This window comes from Schistocerca piceifrons, chromosome 2, assembly GCF_021461385.2.
Source record: "Schistocerca piceifrons isolate TAMUIC-IGC-003096 chromosome 2, iqSchPice1.1, whole genome shotgun sequence".
In the NCBI taxonomy this organism is placed as follows: domain Eukaryota; kingdom Metazoa; phylum Arthropoda; class Insecta; order Orthoptera; family Acrididae; genus Schistocerca; species Schistocerca piceifrons.
In genome coordinates this window covers 1,011,931,403-1,011,949,464 of record NC_060139.1, presented here as the reverse complement: position 1 = coordinate 1,011,949,464, position 18,062 = coordinate 1,011,931,403, and the positions used below count along the sequence as shown (strand labels likewise).

General features: G+C 41.0%; 1 protein-coding gene across 3 annotated transcripts in view; it reads left to right on the top strand.

Annotated features, from left to right (window-relative positions):
- Nucleotides 1-18,062, top strand: part of LOC124774870 (adenosine kinase) — a 104,939-nt gene that overhangs the window by 6,815 nt on the left and 80,062 nt on the right. For all 3 annotated transcript variants that reach the window (XM_047249520.1, XM_047249519.1, XM_047249518.1), the window contains 2 exons: nucleotides 5,240-5,447; nucleotides 15,264-15,399. In XM_047249520.1, coding sequence (XP_047105476.1) covers nucleotides 5,240-5,447; nucleotides 15,264-15,399 — 344 coding nt within the window. The remainder of the gene's footprint in view (nucleotides 1-5,239; nucleotides 5,448-15,263; nucleotides 15,400-18,062) is intronic.

Here is an 18,062-nt window from a genome sequence, read left to right as displayed (position 1 = left end):
GTGTGTGTGTGTGTGTGTGTGTTTGTGTGTATGTGTGTATGGGCGCGCGTGTGCGTGCACGTGTGTATGGGTGCACGCACGCATGCAAAAGTGTGTGTCTGTTGTTGACGAAGGCCTTAGTGGCCGAAAGCTTTAATTGTGATTCTTTTGGTTCTGCCTATATGCAAATCAGCAGCTCTGTTCTATGGTGTATTCTCCTAATATTGTTACGTTCCATCCTGGATTTTCCACTGTATCCAGTGAAGGCATTCCAGTTGTTTAGCTTCATCACCTGTTTGAAGGTACTGCACTTGTTGATGATGATAAAGAACTAGTTCATATATTGTTTGACACATTTTTAGACGTGGATCACCCATAGGTGTTGAAACTCTTTGCAGATTTTCATAGGCATACAGTTGTTGAGTATTTCATCCATAATTTGTACAGCTGTGTCAGAACAAATGTGTGTCCTGGTAACTGCACCAGTCTTATGAAGTTTGTATTTTTATACCTCACAAGTAATGAGATAACTTCCACTATGCAACCTGTAAATAGATAATACATGACTTGAGGAAAAACGTTACACACCAGCCCACAGTAAGACCATTACACAACCCGAGAGGCATACTGTTAGAAGAGATTAAGGGTTATGAGTTTCCTGCAAACACAGTTCTGCTTCATTTCAAGTAACAGGTGCATCACAGTGTATGAGTGAAATGGCATAGCAACTGGAAATGCACTCCAAAATTGAAGTATGTGGGACAGTGCGATTCTTTCAAGCAAAACATCTAAATAGCATACACATTCACTGTGAAATTCTGGTTGTATGTGGATCAAATCTAATTTCATATTCAGCTGTAATGAAGTGATGCCAACAATTTATCAAGGCCACACAAACATTTGTAATGTTGATTGTGAAGAAAGGCGAACGACATCGACCACAGATGACAATGTGCAGGCAATCAGAGAAACGATTCATAGCAATCCCAGGTGTCTGTCGCAGACATTGCTCAACAGATGTACGTCTCTATAGGCAGTGTCATTCCGTTGTCCAAGATTGTCTGTAGCATCAAAAGTTGTGTTCACGCTGAGTTCTGTGATCAGTGTCACCTACATGAAAAGGGGCAAGGTTTATGATGTCTCTGGACTTCCTTGAATGTTATTTGTGGGAAGCAATACTTTCTTAAGCTGCATCATTACGGGTGATGAGACATAGGTCCATCATTTCACACCTGACCCAAAAATAGACACATCCTCTCACCTCTGTGGAAGAAATGCAAAGTTTCGCCATCGGGAGTGAAGGTTGTGACCATTGTTTTCTTAGGAGTGTGTGTGCAGGGCTTACATCAAAGTGCACAACCATTATGCAACACTGAAATCTCTGCACACAATCCCCTAAATAACAAGTGGTATGGAAAATTAAGCAAATAGGTTGTTCTCCTACACGAGAAACCATCGCCATACACAATGCGTCCAATGCAGGCTTTGCTTTAAAATTTTCGATGGTGGTTTTTGAAGCATCCATGATACAGTCCAGATATTGCACAACCCACTTTCATCTTTCTGGTACGCTGAAAGAACATCTGGGACAAAAGAGACGTTTCATTAATGAGGATATTTACACAGCGATTCTCAAATGGTTTCTATCCTCGAGAAATTTAACTATTAAATTGTTTACAGAGAAATGGTGACTCTGTGGAAAAATAGTGTCCTGTATCGGTGTCACATTAAAATGTAGTATGGGATTCAATAAAAGTTACTTGGCCTCCCATATTACTGTGTAACTTAAATTTTGAATTAAAAAACAAACCATATATTTAAAGTATCTGCATGACCACAGTTAGCTGGAAGATGTTGTTTCATTTGATTCAGATATCAGAATTGCGATCACTTGTCATTTGACCTCAACACTTCATCCTCAGCCAGCCGCATCCCTATTCTGTTGACAATTGGACACAATGTTTATACGAGTCTATTGTTTAAATTTCGATACAGCCACATTCTAAGGGCATGAATGGAGAAGACAGAGTGAGGGACGAAGAGGTATTGAGAAGAGTTGCAGAGAACAGAAACCTCTTAGATACCACAAGAACAAAAAAGAAAAATTGACTGGGCCACATTTTGAGATGGCATTGCTTACTCCAGCAAGGAACTGAAAGGGTGTGTAATGGAAAGACGGGGGAGAAAGAAAGAGATTTCAGCTAAAGGACAGTGTTAGTGAGGAAAGCAATAATTACATGGAGCTAAAAAAGAAAGTGCAAGACAGGTAGAGGTGGCAGAGACCATGCCCAAACTTGCTGCAAGACAGAACAAGTATTGATGATGACATTGTGAGATATATACATTACATTGCAAAGCAGAGGGAATTCTACAATTCAGAAATGCATAAGCAGTTGACATATTGAAGATACCTTAGAAATATAAAGGGGAAAAGAGACATGCTGTATGTGAATCTTCCTATTGCACCAAATTGTTTTGCCACCCATCGTGGTAACCTTGCAGGGGGTAGTAATTTTGATTTTTAGAGCTCATTTTACAGTTTCATTAACAGAATGAATATGAGCAAGGTATTTCATAACCAGAGTCCATCTTAAAAAAACATTTTTATCAGGTGTGTGACCACGTCACTTAAAACTGCCAATGTTTCATATATTGTAACAGACAGTCGTAAGTGGTCACATGCCCAAAAGAATTTTATTGAAAATACCAGTTTCATTCAGGAAATGTAGACAGCATTGCCAAACATGTGGAATTCTAAAGACAACTGGAAGGATATGTAATGAATTAGGGCTTTGAAATACTATATAAGGTTGCCCAGAAATATGTACTTTGCATCAACAGCTAACAAAAGCTGTCATCTAAGGTTTATGTATTGCATTAGTTTGAATGTAAATTACATGTTTCTTTTGCACCCTTTACCATTATTACATGAGTATGGAAGAGATCTGTAGATCAGCTATAGATTCGGTCATTTTGTAAGCTCAGTAGCGTCAGCGTGCCTTCATTGTGTCCTGAAGCTACCCAGGTTCTTCTGCCTCTTTCACATATTTCTGCCACTATCACACGTTTGTGTCTCTATCACATTCCTGCATTACTTTAGGCATTCTGAGTCTTCACATAAAAAATAATATGTCAGAACAAGAGAGATTCTGTCGTGTCCCACGTTTTAGTCACTCCATGCTATTGCATGTTATTGCAATAAAGTCTGATGAGATCCCTCGTGGTGTCAATTTGTAGCGAGTTCTCGCTTTGAAATGCACACTCCCCCTTCCGTCTTCTAACCAAATCATCATATTAGTCATTTTTCATTTTAAAAAAAGCTGTTTTGCATGTCAAATTCAATGGGCCAAATTTGCATACCTCGTCAACCTATTCCAAGTGACAAGCACCATTTTAAATGTATAAAGACATACATTGATAAAAGTGTGTTTTCAGAGGAGAGTATTTCACAATGCTTGGGAGTGGAATGATGGTGAGACTTAGTGCATGGCAACAAAAGTGCCTGATGAACATATTGAACAAGTTGTTACAGTATACGGAAAATAAATAAGCATTTGAATGAATAATGCAGGAAAATTAATGGACATGTAAAATGCATGTACAGCTTTTTTCTTTAAAAAATCAATGTATTAGGGGATTTATTAATAGTGATAAATAATAGGTATTGTATTCTTCAACACTTCTTACCAGAGGTCGTGCTTGCACATCCAGAGTTGGAAACCTTGTAAGAGAGTTGCTGTCATATATAGAAGGCATCATGGAGATTATGGTAACAGTTCATGAATTTCCTGTCTATGCATATAAGGTGACATAAGAAATTAAACATCATTGCATAAGTGTGTAGAATCTTCTTAGTGTATAGAATGTAGAATCAGCTTGTTAATATGGATTTGGCAACATTAGTGGTAGAGGGTGGTTAAGTTTCTTTCCTGTCACGCACGCACTCCCTCCCTCCCTCCCTCCCTCCCTCCCTCCCTCCCTCCCTCCCTCCCTGGGACAGAATTTGTGTATCCTACCTTTCTGTGTCCCACATGAAAGTCAGAGAATGTTTCCAAATGTTTGTGAATCATGTAACTGAGGGAAGAGGTAGGTACCAGCCCATTATTCACTTAGTCAGATATAATCTGCCTAAAAATCACATCCAGTCTGGCGGGCACACTAGCGCTTGTCATAAATGCACTGGTTGGATTTGATCCAGGGCCGGTGTATGTCCACAAATCCTGGAAGCGGCATGCTGATGCGTGCAGCTGTTCAACTGGGTCCATACGTATATCGAATAATCTAGTAAAACACTTACTGTAAAAAAAAAAAACTGCCCTCATGCCATACATATTATCCTTTAATACTTTATCAAATTTATTCAAAACTGTAAAAACTGAAAAAAAAAATAGTTCTTGTGTTCAGGTTAATGTCTGGGCTTTCCTGTAAATGATTCTGGGATCATACCTAAGTATGATACCTTTGGATAGGACATATGCCATTTTATTATCCATCCTCATCCACATAAGCTAGTACACAGTTTATAAAAACTTCAGTGTTGATGATACATTAAGTGCCTAATCTACCTTCTTCTAAGGTATGTGTTAGTCTGTTATTGATACAGTTGTATTCTGGCTTCTCTGTAACTTTTGCTGCATGCTCAAGATTTTGTGTGTGTATGTTGCCTGTGCACATATCTGTAACTGTTGTGCATTTTGTGGTGATCACATGTTTTACTATGTAGCACGTCACTCATAGATTGGTCTTGTGTTCAAAGCTTTTTAGTCACTTCATAGCTAATAACTGTAAGAGAGAGAATGGTTTATTCCATTGGTAACATTGTGTTACAGCAGATACCTGTAAATAGGCAATGTTCGATTTTCAGGGATTGAGTTAAGTAGCACACAAGGTGTGAAAGCTATCATATTTCAACTGTTACAATATGTTGTTGAAAAGGGTGTATTTTTTACTGCTAGTTAGTTCTAACAAGAGAGATTTTTGTAAAATTAACATTAATGGATATTTATTCTTCTTTCATTAGCACTTATTGTGTGAAAGTGTCTTCAGTTTTTTTTATTTCAGAACTTATTTGCAAAACTCCTCTGAAATAGTACATTTTATAATTGTTTCAGTTATCAGCAGTCTCCACATCAAAATCATGTTGTCTGACGCCAATCAGTTTAATGCTGTAGTAATCAAGTTGCACTTTTTTGTAGGATACAGTCACTGAATACACACGAAGTCAACAGTTGATAATAATACTTGTTTCTTAACTCCACAGCAAAGGTCTTATCCTGGGGATGGGAAATCCCTTGCTGGACATATCAGCCAAAGTACAAGAATCATTTCTGAAAAAATATGATATGAAACCTAACAATCAAATACTGGCAGAGGAAAAGCACAAACCATTGTATGAAGAGTTAGTGGAAAATTATAAAGTTGAATATACTGTTGGGGGCTCTACACAAAATGCACTCAGAGTTGCACAGGTAAATTGAAAATATAAATGTGAAACACATTTTGTCCCAATATATGTGTGAAATGATTGTAGTGTTAAAATGTTTATCAGTTGCTGTGTTGCCATTTATGAATTGTTGTTGCAATTTTAATGTCTTCCAATAAACTTGTGTAGAAATATTGTTTGTAATATGACTGTTGAGTGGTGTGTGAGTGTGTGTGTGTGTGTGTGTGTGACATATATGTTGAATAATAATAATAATAAGTCTAATTCAGCCTGTTCCCTTGGTAGTTTCAAATGAGATGTCGTGTATTTGCAAGGTCACATAGTTTTAATCCTTTCAAAGATATATGAGCAGCATTGTGTTATGGATGGGGAAAGGGTTACGAGAGAGAGTTAGTAGCAGACAGAAATACAGCCACAACAGAGCCAACAGAAAAATCAAGAAAAATTTAATAAGATCAGTGGAAACAAGAAAACTGAGTCCTGTAGAATTAAATGATGATTAATTTTATTCTTTTATCTTCTTAACCTTTGACTAAAATTTTCATTTTGTTACCATCTCTCCCTGCTTCTGAAATGGGTAATGTAGTTACTAGATACATTTCAAATGTCTAATCAAAGCAGGAAATCCTGCTGAATGAAATTTTAGTTACACTCCAGCAGCAACATGGAGATGTCACAGCTATTGGAGATCGATCTTTGCCTCCAGCCTTCACAACTGGTGGTGCCGCAGTCTATAAGCTGTCTTCACAAGAAGCACTCTAGGAAGAGGCTATCGCCTCGGAGCTCCTGTTTTGTCACCTAGTTGGACCTCACGACCTCCAGTTGACTATAACCACACACCTATCACATAGAGAACTCACTCTCTTGTGTACTCACATGATGGAATGTTCATTGTACCAGCTACTATCTGTCGTTAACTTTTGCACTGATCTAGGACCGTGTGAGGCTGGCTATCTTCTATTTGTGCAACATCAAACTTATACATTATTGTGTTTCTGCTGTGTCAGTTTAGTAAGTCCAATATACTTGATGAAAAGAATTTCCAACTTTTGCTGCAATTGGTCACTGAAATAACTCAGTGATGACAGATGACAATTTGTTCTGAATTGGGATTCAAACCTGGATTTCCCACTTTACGCAGAGCAGTCGCCTTAACCGCTTTAGCTATCTGAGCACGTCTCCTGCCCAACCTAAATCTCTCTATGCTGCACATTACTGAGTAGTGCCCCATATCCATTATTCTTCACACACAGCTGTACTGTATTCCCTCGAGAGATCAAACATTATTGTGCATCTGCACTGAAAGATAAATATGCCGTCAGATGCTTATTTGGGTATGGTGCTTGTTCTTTCATATGTGTATGACTGAACAACATACCATACCTATACAATGAGGTAACAAAAGTCATGGTATAGCGGTATGCACATATGTGGAGCTTGTTTCCAAAAGGTACCAAATCCAAATGGGCAAATTGTTGAGTTGTTGCTTTGTTGTGCTTCATGACTTTCCCTGTTTTTATAAGACCAAATTGATGGTGCAGTGTTTATCTTTAGCATACTAGTGTAGAAGGGGATACAAAATCAACTAAGTGCAAAGTCTATGCATTTCACTCATTTATTTGTGTACATAGAATGAACCAGCCAGAATGCAACCTCAATATGAGTTCTATTTTTGGATGTAGGTTGAGTTAGTTGCTTTTTCTAAGGAGATGGAAATTGCCCTGACTGCTGTGAAGTGATTCGAAGCAGCTACAAGTGTGTGTGTGTGTGTGTGTGTGTGTGTGTGTGTGTGTGTGTGTGTGTGTGTGTGTGTGTGTGCGTGCGCGCGCGCGCTCGCTCGCGCGTCAGGCTCCTGATAGACAGGTACCAGAGATATCAGACTTAAAGTACTATCCTCAGGAATATAGGACAGGTCATCTCTTGTCAACTCAACTGAGAGTCAGGGAGAATTGAAACTTAGCAAGTGCAACACAACTTTACCTGTTGGGAACCAGGTGGGAAATTTTAGGTGTCTGTCATCAACAGTTGAAACATTTGGTGAAGAGCGGTATGCTGTTGGGAAATAAGAACCACCATGTGCACTCAGTTTTAATAACTGGAGAGGGCCACATTCAACATGTTGTGGAGGCTGTTCTGGCAGCCATTGAGGGTAAAGTGTGCAACCAGTTGCAGACTACACTAGAAAAGACAAAGCCTGTCATCTGGGCTCCAGCAGCCATACTTAATAATTTCAGCAACTGCTGAGGGAGGTTGACAAGATTAGCATTGCCCACAGAATTTTATTGAAGTTCATAATATGTAGCTTTGTCTTCAGAACTGAGTCCCCCTGGTTCAGGGTTAGCTGGAAGGCATGAACCAGAGACTTCATAGGTTCTGTGTCAAGCTATAGTCTGCTCAAATTTACCTTAGGATTGACAGCTACAATGGAAGTGGTGGTTTGATGCCCATGCAGAAAGCACAGCAAACATTAGGTCAATCTGACAAAACTTGTAGCCACAGCAACCACCCCCAGCTGACAAACATTCACCCCCAGTACTTCCCACATACACTGTGCTTGAGTTTCAGGCCGCTTGCTGTCCTGTATGATCATTCATTGCATCCTGTGCTTTTGTTTTGTTTTTCAAACAATGGAAAATCCAGTATGGAATGTAACAATACCAGAGAAGGAAAGTTGCTACTCACCATATAGCGGAGATGCTGAGTCGCAATAGGCACAATAAAAAGATTCACACAATCATAGCTTTCAGCCATTAAGGCCTTTGTCAGCAGTATACACACACACACACACACACACACACATAAATGCAACTTGCACACACGTCTGCAGTCTCAGAGAGCTGAAACTACCAGCTGCTTGAGTGTATGTGTGTGTGTGTGTGTGTGTGTGTGTGTGTGTGTGTGTGTGTGTCTGCTGCTGACAAAGACCTTAATGGCCGAAAGCAATGATTGTGTGAATCTTTTTATTGTGCCTATCGCGACACAGCATCTCCGCTATATGGTGAGTAGCAAATTTCCTTCTCTAGTATTCTTTTGTTTTTCATGTGTACAGGAATTATTTGATTTGTTGTGACTGTTACTTGTGTGATAATGAACACTGTTAAAGCAGGTTCATCAAAAGTTACGAGAATGAATGAGTACATTGTCATTCTCTTCGCTGGGGTGTACCCATACAAGCTCATTAAACCCCCCAGGGGGTCCACAACTCTTTTGTGGATACGTGCGTAGCGAGCACGGGATCCTAAGCTAATGTGGCCCTCCTTCCTTTCCGGGCTGCATACCTTCCTTTTCCGCATCCTTCCACCCCCATCATCACCCCCCCCCTCCCCCCCCCCCCCCCCCCCGCAACCTCTGCCTCTTTCCTTCCCTTTCTCCCCCTCTGAGAGTATGTTTTGTGCCTACATCCGGAGACGAACGCTCGAAAATGTAACACATTCTTTGCTTTCTCTGCTTGCAAGTCTTGGTCCTTCCTTTGTCCTTCTCTTTTCCTTACCTCTTCTCTTTACCCTTTTCTCCGCTGTGGCGTTTGAGACCTCTCTTCTTTCCTTTCCCTTTCTTTGTTTTTCCTCGCTGTGTGTGTCTGAAGGCCAACTCACGCATTTCCATGCGTAGCCGGTGACGGGGTAACGCGTAATTCCCCGCCCCGTGTAGACAGGTAGGACACGTACGTACCCCCTGGTAACGGCCGGGCCCAGGGAGGGATGATTACCCGAGCTGATACCTTCCGAAAGTGCCGATTGGTCCCTCCGTCCATTTCTCAGGAGGTGTGACCTGAGGTGTGAACAATCACCTAAAGCGGGAGTGCCCTCAGAGAGGCCCCCCACAAGGGAGGAGCGCACCATCGGAGGTGCCGGTAACCATGGGGGATACTTCCGCAATGGTTTCCTCATCTTCTACTATGTCTGCTTTAGCGTAAGTTCAATGAGTCTCAGCCACAGACAGTTCTTCCATCGTTGCCACAGTTCCTTCTTGTTTCTCGGTCTGACGAAGGTCACGACTTCTCCACAGTCAACCCTTTCATTATTCAGAAAGGTGTCGACACAATTGCAGGTCCTGTAAAGACTTGTTCCAGATTACAAAATGGCACCTTGTTGTTAGAAACAGTCAGTGCCCTCCAGGCACAAAAATTGCTGCATACTTCACTGCTACACACCTTCTCTGTCCGGGTGGAAGCGCACCACACTTTAAATTCCTCACATGGGGTCGTTTATACATGCTCCCTCGACAGATTGTCCGACGAGGAAATTCAACACTACCTCTCTGACCAGGGCATAACGGCTGTTCAATGAGTCATGAAAAGGGTTGACACGAACATCGTTCCAACCCGTACTGTCTTCTTGACATTTGACAGAGTTCAACTCCCATCGAACATAAAAGCAGGCTATGAGATAATTTCCATTCGCCCTTACATCCCAAACCCTACACATTGCTATCAGTGTCAGTGGTTCAATCATATCAGCCAGTCCTGTTCCAATCCGGCCAAATGTGTTACGTGTGGTAAGGATGCCCATGAGGGTGCTTGTCCATCTCCATCCCCTCGTTGCATCAACTGTATGGGTGACCACGCTGCTTCCTCTAGAGATTTCCCCATTTTTAAAGACGAAAAACTCTTTCAGGAAATCAGAGTGAAGGAAAAGGTGTCGAACTTTGCTGCTCGAAAATTATTCGCCAGTCGAAAGCCGACTGTGCCTCAGACAGGTAAATACAGCACTGTCCTTGCCTCTCCTCGGCCAACAAAGGAGGTGGCCACGCAGACTTGTGATCTCACCTTTAGTGCCACGGTCGTCAGATCGGCCAGTGCAAAGATCGCCCATTCCACCTCCCCACTTTCGCCTGCTCGCTGTATGGCTCACCCTTCATCGGGTTCTGCTAAATCTCGAGCCCAAAAGTCAGGCACCCGGATTTCCAAAAAAGAGCCTACTCATGAAGATTTTTTACGTACCCCAACTTCACAACCATCGGTTCCTCCTTCATCTAAATATCCTGTTTCCAAGAAGGCTAATAAGAAACCCAGTTCCTCTCCTTCTCCGCCACGGCGTGTCTCATCTACTGCACCACCTTGCGGTAGCCGCTCTCGGCCATCTTCTGTGTCGCCGAGGCGCACTGCTGGCGGCCGATCAACCGCCCGATCCCTAGTGGCAGGAGCTGCTCCTGAACAACCTATGGATCAGGATCTTCTGTCTTCGGCTGAATGCCGTTCCACGCTGTCGGTCGCAAGCTCTGAGCAGCCATTGAGTTGAGGGCAACCTTGGTCACATTCTTCCATTTTCTGTCGACCCTATGTCCATTATCCATATGAATATCCGCGGCATTCGAGCCAATCGGGATGAAGTCTCGATCCTCTTACGATCCTACTTGCCGGTCATCTTCTGTCTTCAGGAAACAAAGCTGCGTCCCCACGACCGCTTTGTTTTCCCCCATTTTCAGTCAGTCCGATTTGATCTCCCCTCTGTTGAAGGCACTCCACTACATGGAGGACTCATGATTCTTCTCCATGATACTCTCCATTATCACCCAATCCCCTTAAACACTTCCTTCCAAGCTGTCGCTGTCCGTCTTTCCCTTTCTGGATACACCTTCTCTCTTTGTACTGTTTACATTCCATCGTCCACACCAATGGCACGAGCTGATCTCCTTCATCTTCTTGGTCAGCTTCCACCCCCCTATTTGCTGGTTGGGGACTTCAATGCCCACCACCCGCTTTGGGGATCTCCACATCCTTGTCCGTGTGGCTCACTATTGATAGACGTCTTCCTCCAACCGGATCTTGTATGCCTCAACACTGGGGACCCAACATTTTTGTCTGTCTCCATGACATATTTCTCTCATTTGGACCTTTCGGTCGATATTGTTCCGCTAGCTCGGCGCTTCGAATGGTTCGCCCTTGCTGATACACACTAGAGTGACCACTTTCCATGTGTCCTTCGATTGCAGCCACAACTGCCATATATGCGCCCGCGACACTGGAAGTTTGCCCAAGCCGATTGGACACTTTTTTCGATGACCGTCACTTTCCTAGCGTCGACGATGAGGTCACTCATATTACAGACGTTATTCTTACAGCTGCGGAACGTTCAATACAAGGTTTTGCTTTACTCCTGGAGCAGGAGCAGGGTGGTTGTGGTTGGGGCCTCTCTTCATGTTTTCTCGGTCTGAGACCCAGTGACCACTCCCTGGTGGAAAATTCTTTTTTCCAATTTTTAGATTTGGTCTCACCTTTTATGCCATTTACTCTGTGCTTTAACTTCCTTGTTTTATAGTTTGACTCCCCTTACTGGATCCATCCACTTTTAGCAGACCCTCTTTCTTCTGTGAGTAACTTTGGAATCACAGGGCTGATGACTATGCTGTTTGGTCCCATAAACCCCCTCAATTAACCAATCAATTTCAAAATGTGTCAGGGAAAAATGCTATAACTTGTCTGGAAATCAGGGAATTTCACTTGGAAAAACTTGTGGCAACCATGTATACAGATATTAATATTGGTGCCATGAAAGAGTTGAGACTGCTAAAATTGAACAAGATCCCAGGGCTTGATGGAATACTTATCAGATTCTACAGGGAATTTGCATCGGAGTTAAGGAGTTAACCCCTCTTTTAGCCATAATATACTGCAAATCATTCATACTTTGTGAAGTCGCTAAAAGAAAGCACACATCACACCCTTTAGAAGAACGTCGGAAGTGATCCACAAAACTACTGTCCAACAAAAATGAAATCCGCCTGTTGTAGATTCTTAGAACATCACCTGCACATAAAAAGGTAACTTTAAAAATTTTAAAAAAAGGCAAGGACTCTTGAATAGCCAGTCATTTGAATCCAACTCTTTACTTTTTCTCACATCATTGTGAAAGCCATTGGCCAAGTACCCACTACCACACCAGCAGATATTAACAAAAATACAATCATATTGGATAACAAACAAAATTTGTTACTGGATTTATCATTTTTTGTGGGGAGGACACAGCATGCTATTTTACATGAAGTCTTCAACAGATTTTGAAGTAGCTGCAGGTGTGCCCCAGAGAAATGTTTTGGGATCCTTGCTATTTGCATAGTATAAGAATGACCTAAGACTTTTTACAAATGATGTGTTCTGTGTTATAAAGTAGTGCCTGAAAGAATCTGCAGAAATATACAGTCAGTGCTTTTAAGAGGTGCAAAGATCTTGCTTTAAATTTTCAGAAATGTAAAATTGAGCACTTCTCAAAATGCATAAAACTGTTATCCTATCACAGCAGTAGCAGTGAGTCACAATTGGAATAACTCAACTTAAACAAATATCTAAGTGTAACAATGTGTGATCAATATAATGGAAGGAAACATTCCACGTGGGAAAAATTATATATAAAAACAAAGATGAGGTGACTTACCGAACAAAAGCGCTGGCAGGTCGATAGACACACAAACAAACACAAACATACACACAAAATTCAAGCTTTCGCAACAAACTGTTGCCTCATCAGGAAAGAGGGAAGGAGAGGGGAAGACGAAAGGAAGTGGGTTTTAAGGGAGAGGGTAAGGAGTCATTCCAATCCCGGGAGCGGAAAGACTTACCTTAGGGGGGAAAAAAGGAGGAAAAAAGGACAGATATACACTCGCACACACGCACATATCCATCCACACATACAGACACAAGCAGACATGATGTCTGCTTGTGTCTGTATGTGTGGATGGATATGTGCGTGTGTGCGAGTGTATACCTGTCCTTTTCTTCTGTCCTTTTTTCCTCCTTTTTTCCCCCTAAGGTAAGTCTTTCCGCTCCCGGGATTGGAATGACTCCTTACCCTCTCCCTTAAAACCCACTTCCTTTCGTCTTCCCCTCTCCTTCCCTCTTTCCTGATGAGGCAACAGTTTGTTGCGAAAGCTTGAATTTTGTGTGTATGTTTGTGTTTGTTTGTGTGTCTATCGACCTGCCAGCGCTTTTGTTCGGTAAGTCACCTCATCTTTGTTTTTATATGTAACAATGTGTGGGCATATGAACTGGAATGATCACATTGAATCAGTCATAGGTGAAGCAGGTTCATTGGTAGGGTACAAACTCTCACGCAGATCATCCTAGAACCTTGTTGAAATATGTGCAACCCACACAAAATACTGTAGGTTTGTGGGGAGATACTGATCATATGCAAAGAAATGCAACATGAATAGTCACAGGTTTGTTTTACCTATGGCAGAGCATCACAGAAGTTGCCAAAAAACCTGGACCTGCAAAAACCTGTGTATTTAGTTTGAAGGACCAGTGTGAAGTGTGAAATTGCAATGAATTACAAACATCAGCTGTGTACAGGACATCGATAGAAATCAACGGGGAGAGTTGACTGGAATTCGAACCTGGGATATCCTGCTTACTATGCAGGCACTCTAACCCCTAAGCCACTGAGGTCACAGGAATTAGCTCGGCTGCGTGGGCTTATCCCAAGCCCCCCCCCCCCCCCCCCATCCCCTGGCAGACCCACATTCTAAACTTACTCCAGAAACTATGAAAGTAGTGCTCCCTGCCCATTAATCTCAATGCTCATGGCAAGGCGTATTCCTGCAAGAGTTCAAGCATATGTGTGCATTCGTATAGAAATGATCCTTGGCTTGTGATCTCCGTAATTATATGTGTATGTTGTCTGTTCTTTTGGACATGTCCGAAAGAATTGACACAATGGTGGATCATGACAGCCATGAAGAATGAAATTTCAATGAATTGCAAACATCAGCTGTGCACGGAACATTGATAGAAATCAATGGTAGGAGCACCTGCCTGGTAAGCAGGAGATCCCGGGTTCGAATCCCAGTGTGGCACATTTTCAACTCTCCCCGTTGATTTCTATCAACGTCCCATACACAGCTGATGTTTGTAATTCAATGAGATTTCATTCTTTACAGCTGTCATGATCCACCGTGGTGTCTGTTCTTTTGGACATGTCCGAAAGAACAGAAACCATACATATACCAGTATGAAGTGATGAATCTAGAAATAATTACAACTCTTTAATAATCAACTGCAAAGGGATTGCAAAGATAAGATTAGACAAAGTACTGTGTGCACAGAGACATTTAATCAATCATTCTTGGAAAATATGGAATGGGAAAATACTTTATTTTGCTGTGCACTTCACAGTGGTTCGCAGAGTATTGATGTAGATGTTGATAAATTTGTTGAAAGCAGGAGCACCAGAATGCAGAGCCCCACCGTGAACCATAGAAAAGAATAAGGACTCCACATGAAAACAGATGTTATGTTTTGTTATTGCAGTAGTGTAAACACAGATCATCGTAAATTGATTTCTGTTGTTGACAATAAATGATATAGAGGACATGTGTACTGGGAAGTGACTGCAACATGCCTTTGATTACAATTCTTTTCAATTTTTCATTATTATTTTAAGAAGAGGAGTGTTTCCATTTGGCCTGCAGTATGTTATCTGTACTTACTTTAATATTCTTCGAGCCAAGGTGGAAAGAATAATTTCATGTGCAGGAACAGACATGCAAAAACAAACTGTGAGAAATGCTTGCTTTCAGAATTTGAAGTTCCTGTCTGCACTAGAATGGATGGAAGAATGGAGGAAACATGATTTTAAAGGATAAAGTAAGAGTACCCCCGGGAAATGCTATAGGGCAGGAAGAGAGGGAAATTGGCAGTTGATTGTGTCAAGTTTTGTTGAAATGTCTGTAGCGTGTCATTTGATAAGCATTAGATTTGGCTTTTCTTTTTCTTTTATTTTGCCGTTACTTTTACATATGTTGCATCATTTATCCCCATCTTAAAAGCACCCTAGGAAAAATTATTATAGAAGTATAACTAACAGTTAACATCTGACCTAATTCATTCTTTTCTTTTCACTTCTAGTGGATTCTTTGTGAACCTAATGTTACAGTTTTCATGGGTTGTGTTGGCAAAGACAAATTCAGCACGATTATGGAAACAAAGGCCCGAGCAGAGGGAGTAGATGTGAAATACCAGTATACAGATAAAGAACCTACAGGTTTGTGCTCATTAATTTAGGTCTAATATACAGCTTTAATTGCTCCTCTCATGTAAATATTTATGCTTTTCTTTTTCTCTCAGCTCTCTACTCATGAATGGACATCCATTTTAAGATTTGCATTAAAAAATGTGCTTTCATCAGCTCTTGCCTACATTTGCAGTTAAACAGCACAGTTGTATCCAAGGAATACAGAACAAATGTCCTTTCCTCTGTTACATTTGTTGTGAAATGTAAAGAAAATTATTTGTGAAAATAAGTGATGGGGGAGTTCCTAGTTCATTGCAGCCATCATATTGAATCCTAGTACATAAAATATCTTCGAACTACAATTGCATATGCCACTGAGCTACTGGTTTTATTCCTCTCGTTGGCAGCACCATACAAGTGAAATATAGATTACTCGTTCTACACCCCATGGTACACTCTCCTCGCACCCTGGCTGATCTTTCCATACCTCACCTAACATAAAAATCTTTTGACTTCTTCACCTTGAGCTAACAGAGCATTTAAATCTCACATTTGACAGCTTACCGTAATAAATCTTCGTATTAAAACATGATATGATCAGCACTTCACTATGTTTTAGGACATATGCCCATCATATTAGTTAGTTATGAACTTATGAAACCAATAAGCAATTGGTTACTTTTTAGCATTATGGTATGTTAAAGTAAAATTGGTTGGAGAAAAACCTATATTAATATCAATAGCTCAGATGGAAAACCAGTCCTAAGCAAAGAAGGAAAAGCAGAAAGGTTGAGAGGAGTATATAGAGAGTCTATACAAGGGAGATGTACTTGAAGGCAATATTATGGAAATGCAAGAGGATCTAGATGAAGATGTGAAGGGAGATATAATACTGTGTGAAGAATTTGATAAAGCACTGAAAGACTTAAGCTGAAACAAAGGCCCCGGGAGTAGATAACATTCCATTAGAACTACTGATAGCCTTGGGAGAGCCAGCCATGACAAAACTCTTCCATCTGGTGAGCAAGATCTATGACACAGGAGAACTACCTCCAGATTTTATAGGGGATATAATAGTTCCAATTTCAAAGAAAGCGGTTGGTGACAGGTGTGAAAATTATAGAATTATGAGTTTAGTAAGTCACAGTTGCAAATTACTAACACAAATCCTTTACAAAACAATGGAAAAACTGGTAGAAGCTGACCCCGAGGAAGATAAGTTTGGATTCTGGAGAAATGTAGAAACATGTGAGGCAATACTGACCCTACGACTTCTCATAGAAGACAGGCTAGGGAAAGGAAAACCTACATTTATAACATTTTTAGATTTGGTGAAACCTTTTGACTATGTTTGACTGGAGTAGTCTCTTTCCAATTCTAAGTATGGCAGGGGTAAAATAAAGGAAGTGAAAAGCTATTTACAATTTACACAGGAACCAGATGGCAGTTATGAGAGTCGAGGGGCGTGAAAGGGAAGCAGTGGTTGAGAAGGGAATGAGCAAGGGTTCTAGCCGATCCTCGATGTTATTCAATCTGCGTATTGAGCAAACATAAATGGAAACAAAGAAAAGTTTCGAGTTGGAATTAAAGTCCAGGGTGGAGAAATAAAAACTTTTAGGATTGCTAATGATATTGTAATTCTGGCAGAGACAGCAAAGGACTTGGAAGAGCAGTTGAATGGAGTGGACAGTGTCTTGAAAGGAAGATATAATATGAACATCAACAAAAGCAAAACAAGGATAATGGAATGTAGTCAAATTAAATCAGGTGATGCTGAAGGAATCAGATTAGGAAATGAGACTCTTAAAGTGGTAAAGGAGTTTTGCTATTTGGGGAGCAAAATAACTGATGATGGTCGAAGTAGAGAGGATATAAAATGTAGACTGGCAATGGCAAGAAAATCATTTCTGAAGAAGAGAAATTTGTTGACAGTGAGTACAGATTTAAGTGTCATGAAGTCCTTTCTGGAAGTATTTGTATGGAGTGTAGCCCTGTATGGATGTGAAACATGGATGATAGATAGTTTAGTCAAGAAGACAGTAGAGGCTCTTGAAATGTGGTGCTACAGAAGAATGCTGAAGATTAGATGGATAGATCGTGTAACTAATGAGGAAGTACTGAATAGAATTGGGGAGAGGAGGAATTTGTGGTACAGCCTGACCAGAAGAGAAATTTGTGGTACAACCTGACCGGAAGAAGGTATTGGTTGGTAGGACACATTCTGAGACATCAAGGAACCATCAGTTTAGTACTGTAGGGAAGTGTGGAAGGTAAAAATCATAGGCGGAGACCAAGAGATGAGTACACGAAGCGGATTGAGAAGAATGTATGTTACAGTAGATACTCAGAGATGAAGAGGCTTGCACAGGATAGAATAGGATGGAGAGCTGCATCAAACCAGTCTTTGGACTGAAGACCACAACAACAACAACAACAAAGTGAAACTGCTTTCCATTTATATGCCAGTTTGCAGGTCACAAAATTACAAACAGTAACAAGGATTTTGAGTTCAGGAAATGGAAATGAGATGGCTGTAGTGAAAGTTGATGCTGTGTCCTGCAATAACAAGTGTCATTTCAGTAAATGAAAAGTCAACCCACCCTCAACAGAAATAACATGGGAACGTGTTAAGTAGACGGCGTGAGTGCTGTTATTCAGCCACCATTTCAAAAGAGCAGATAAAATTTGTTTCC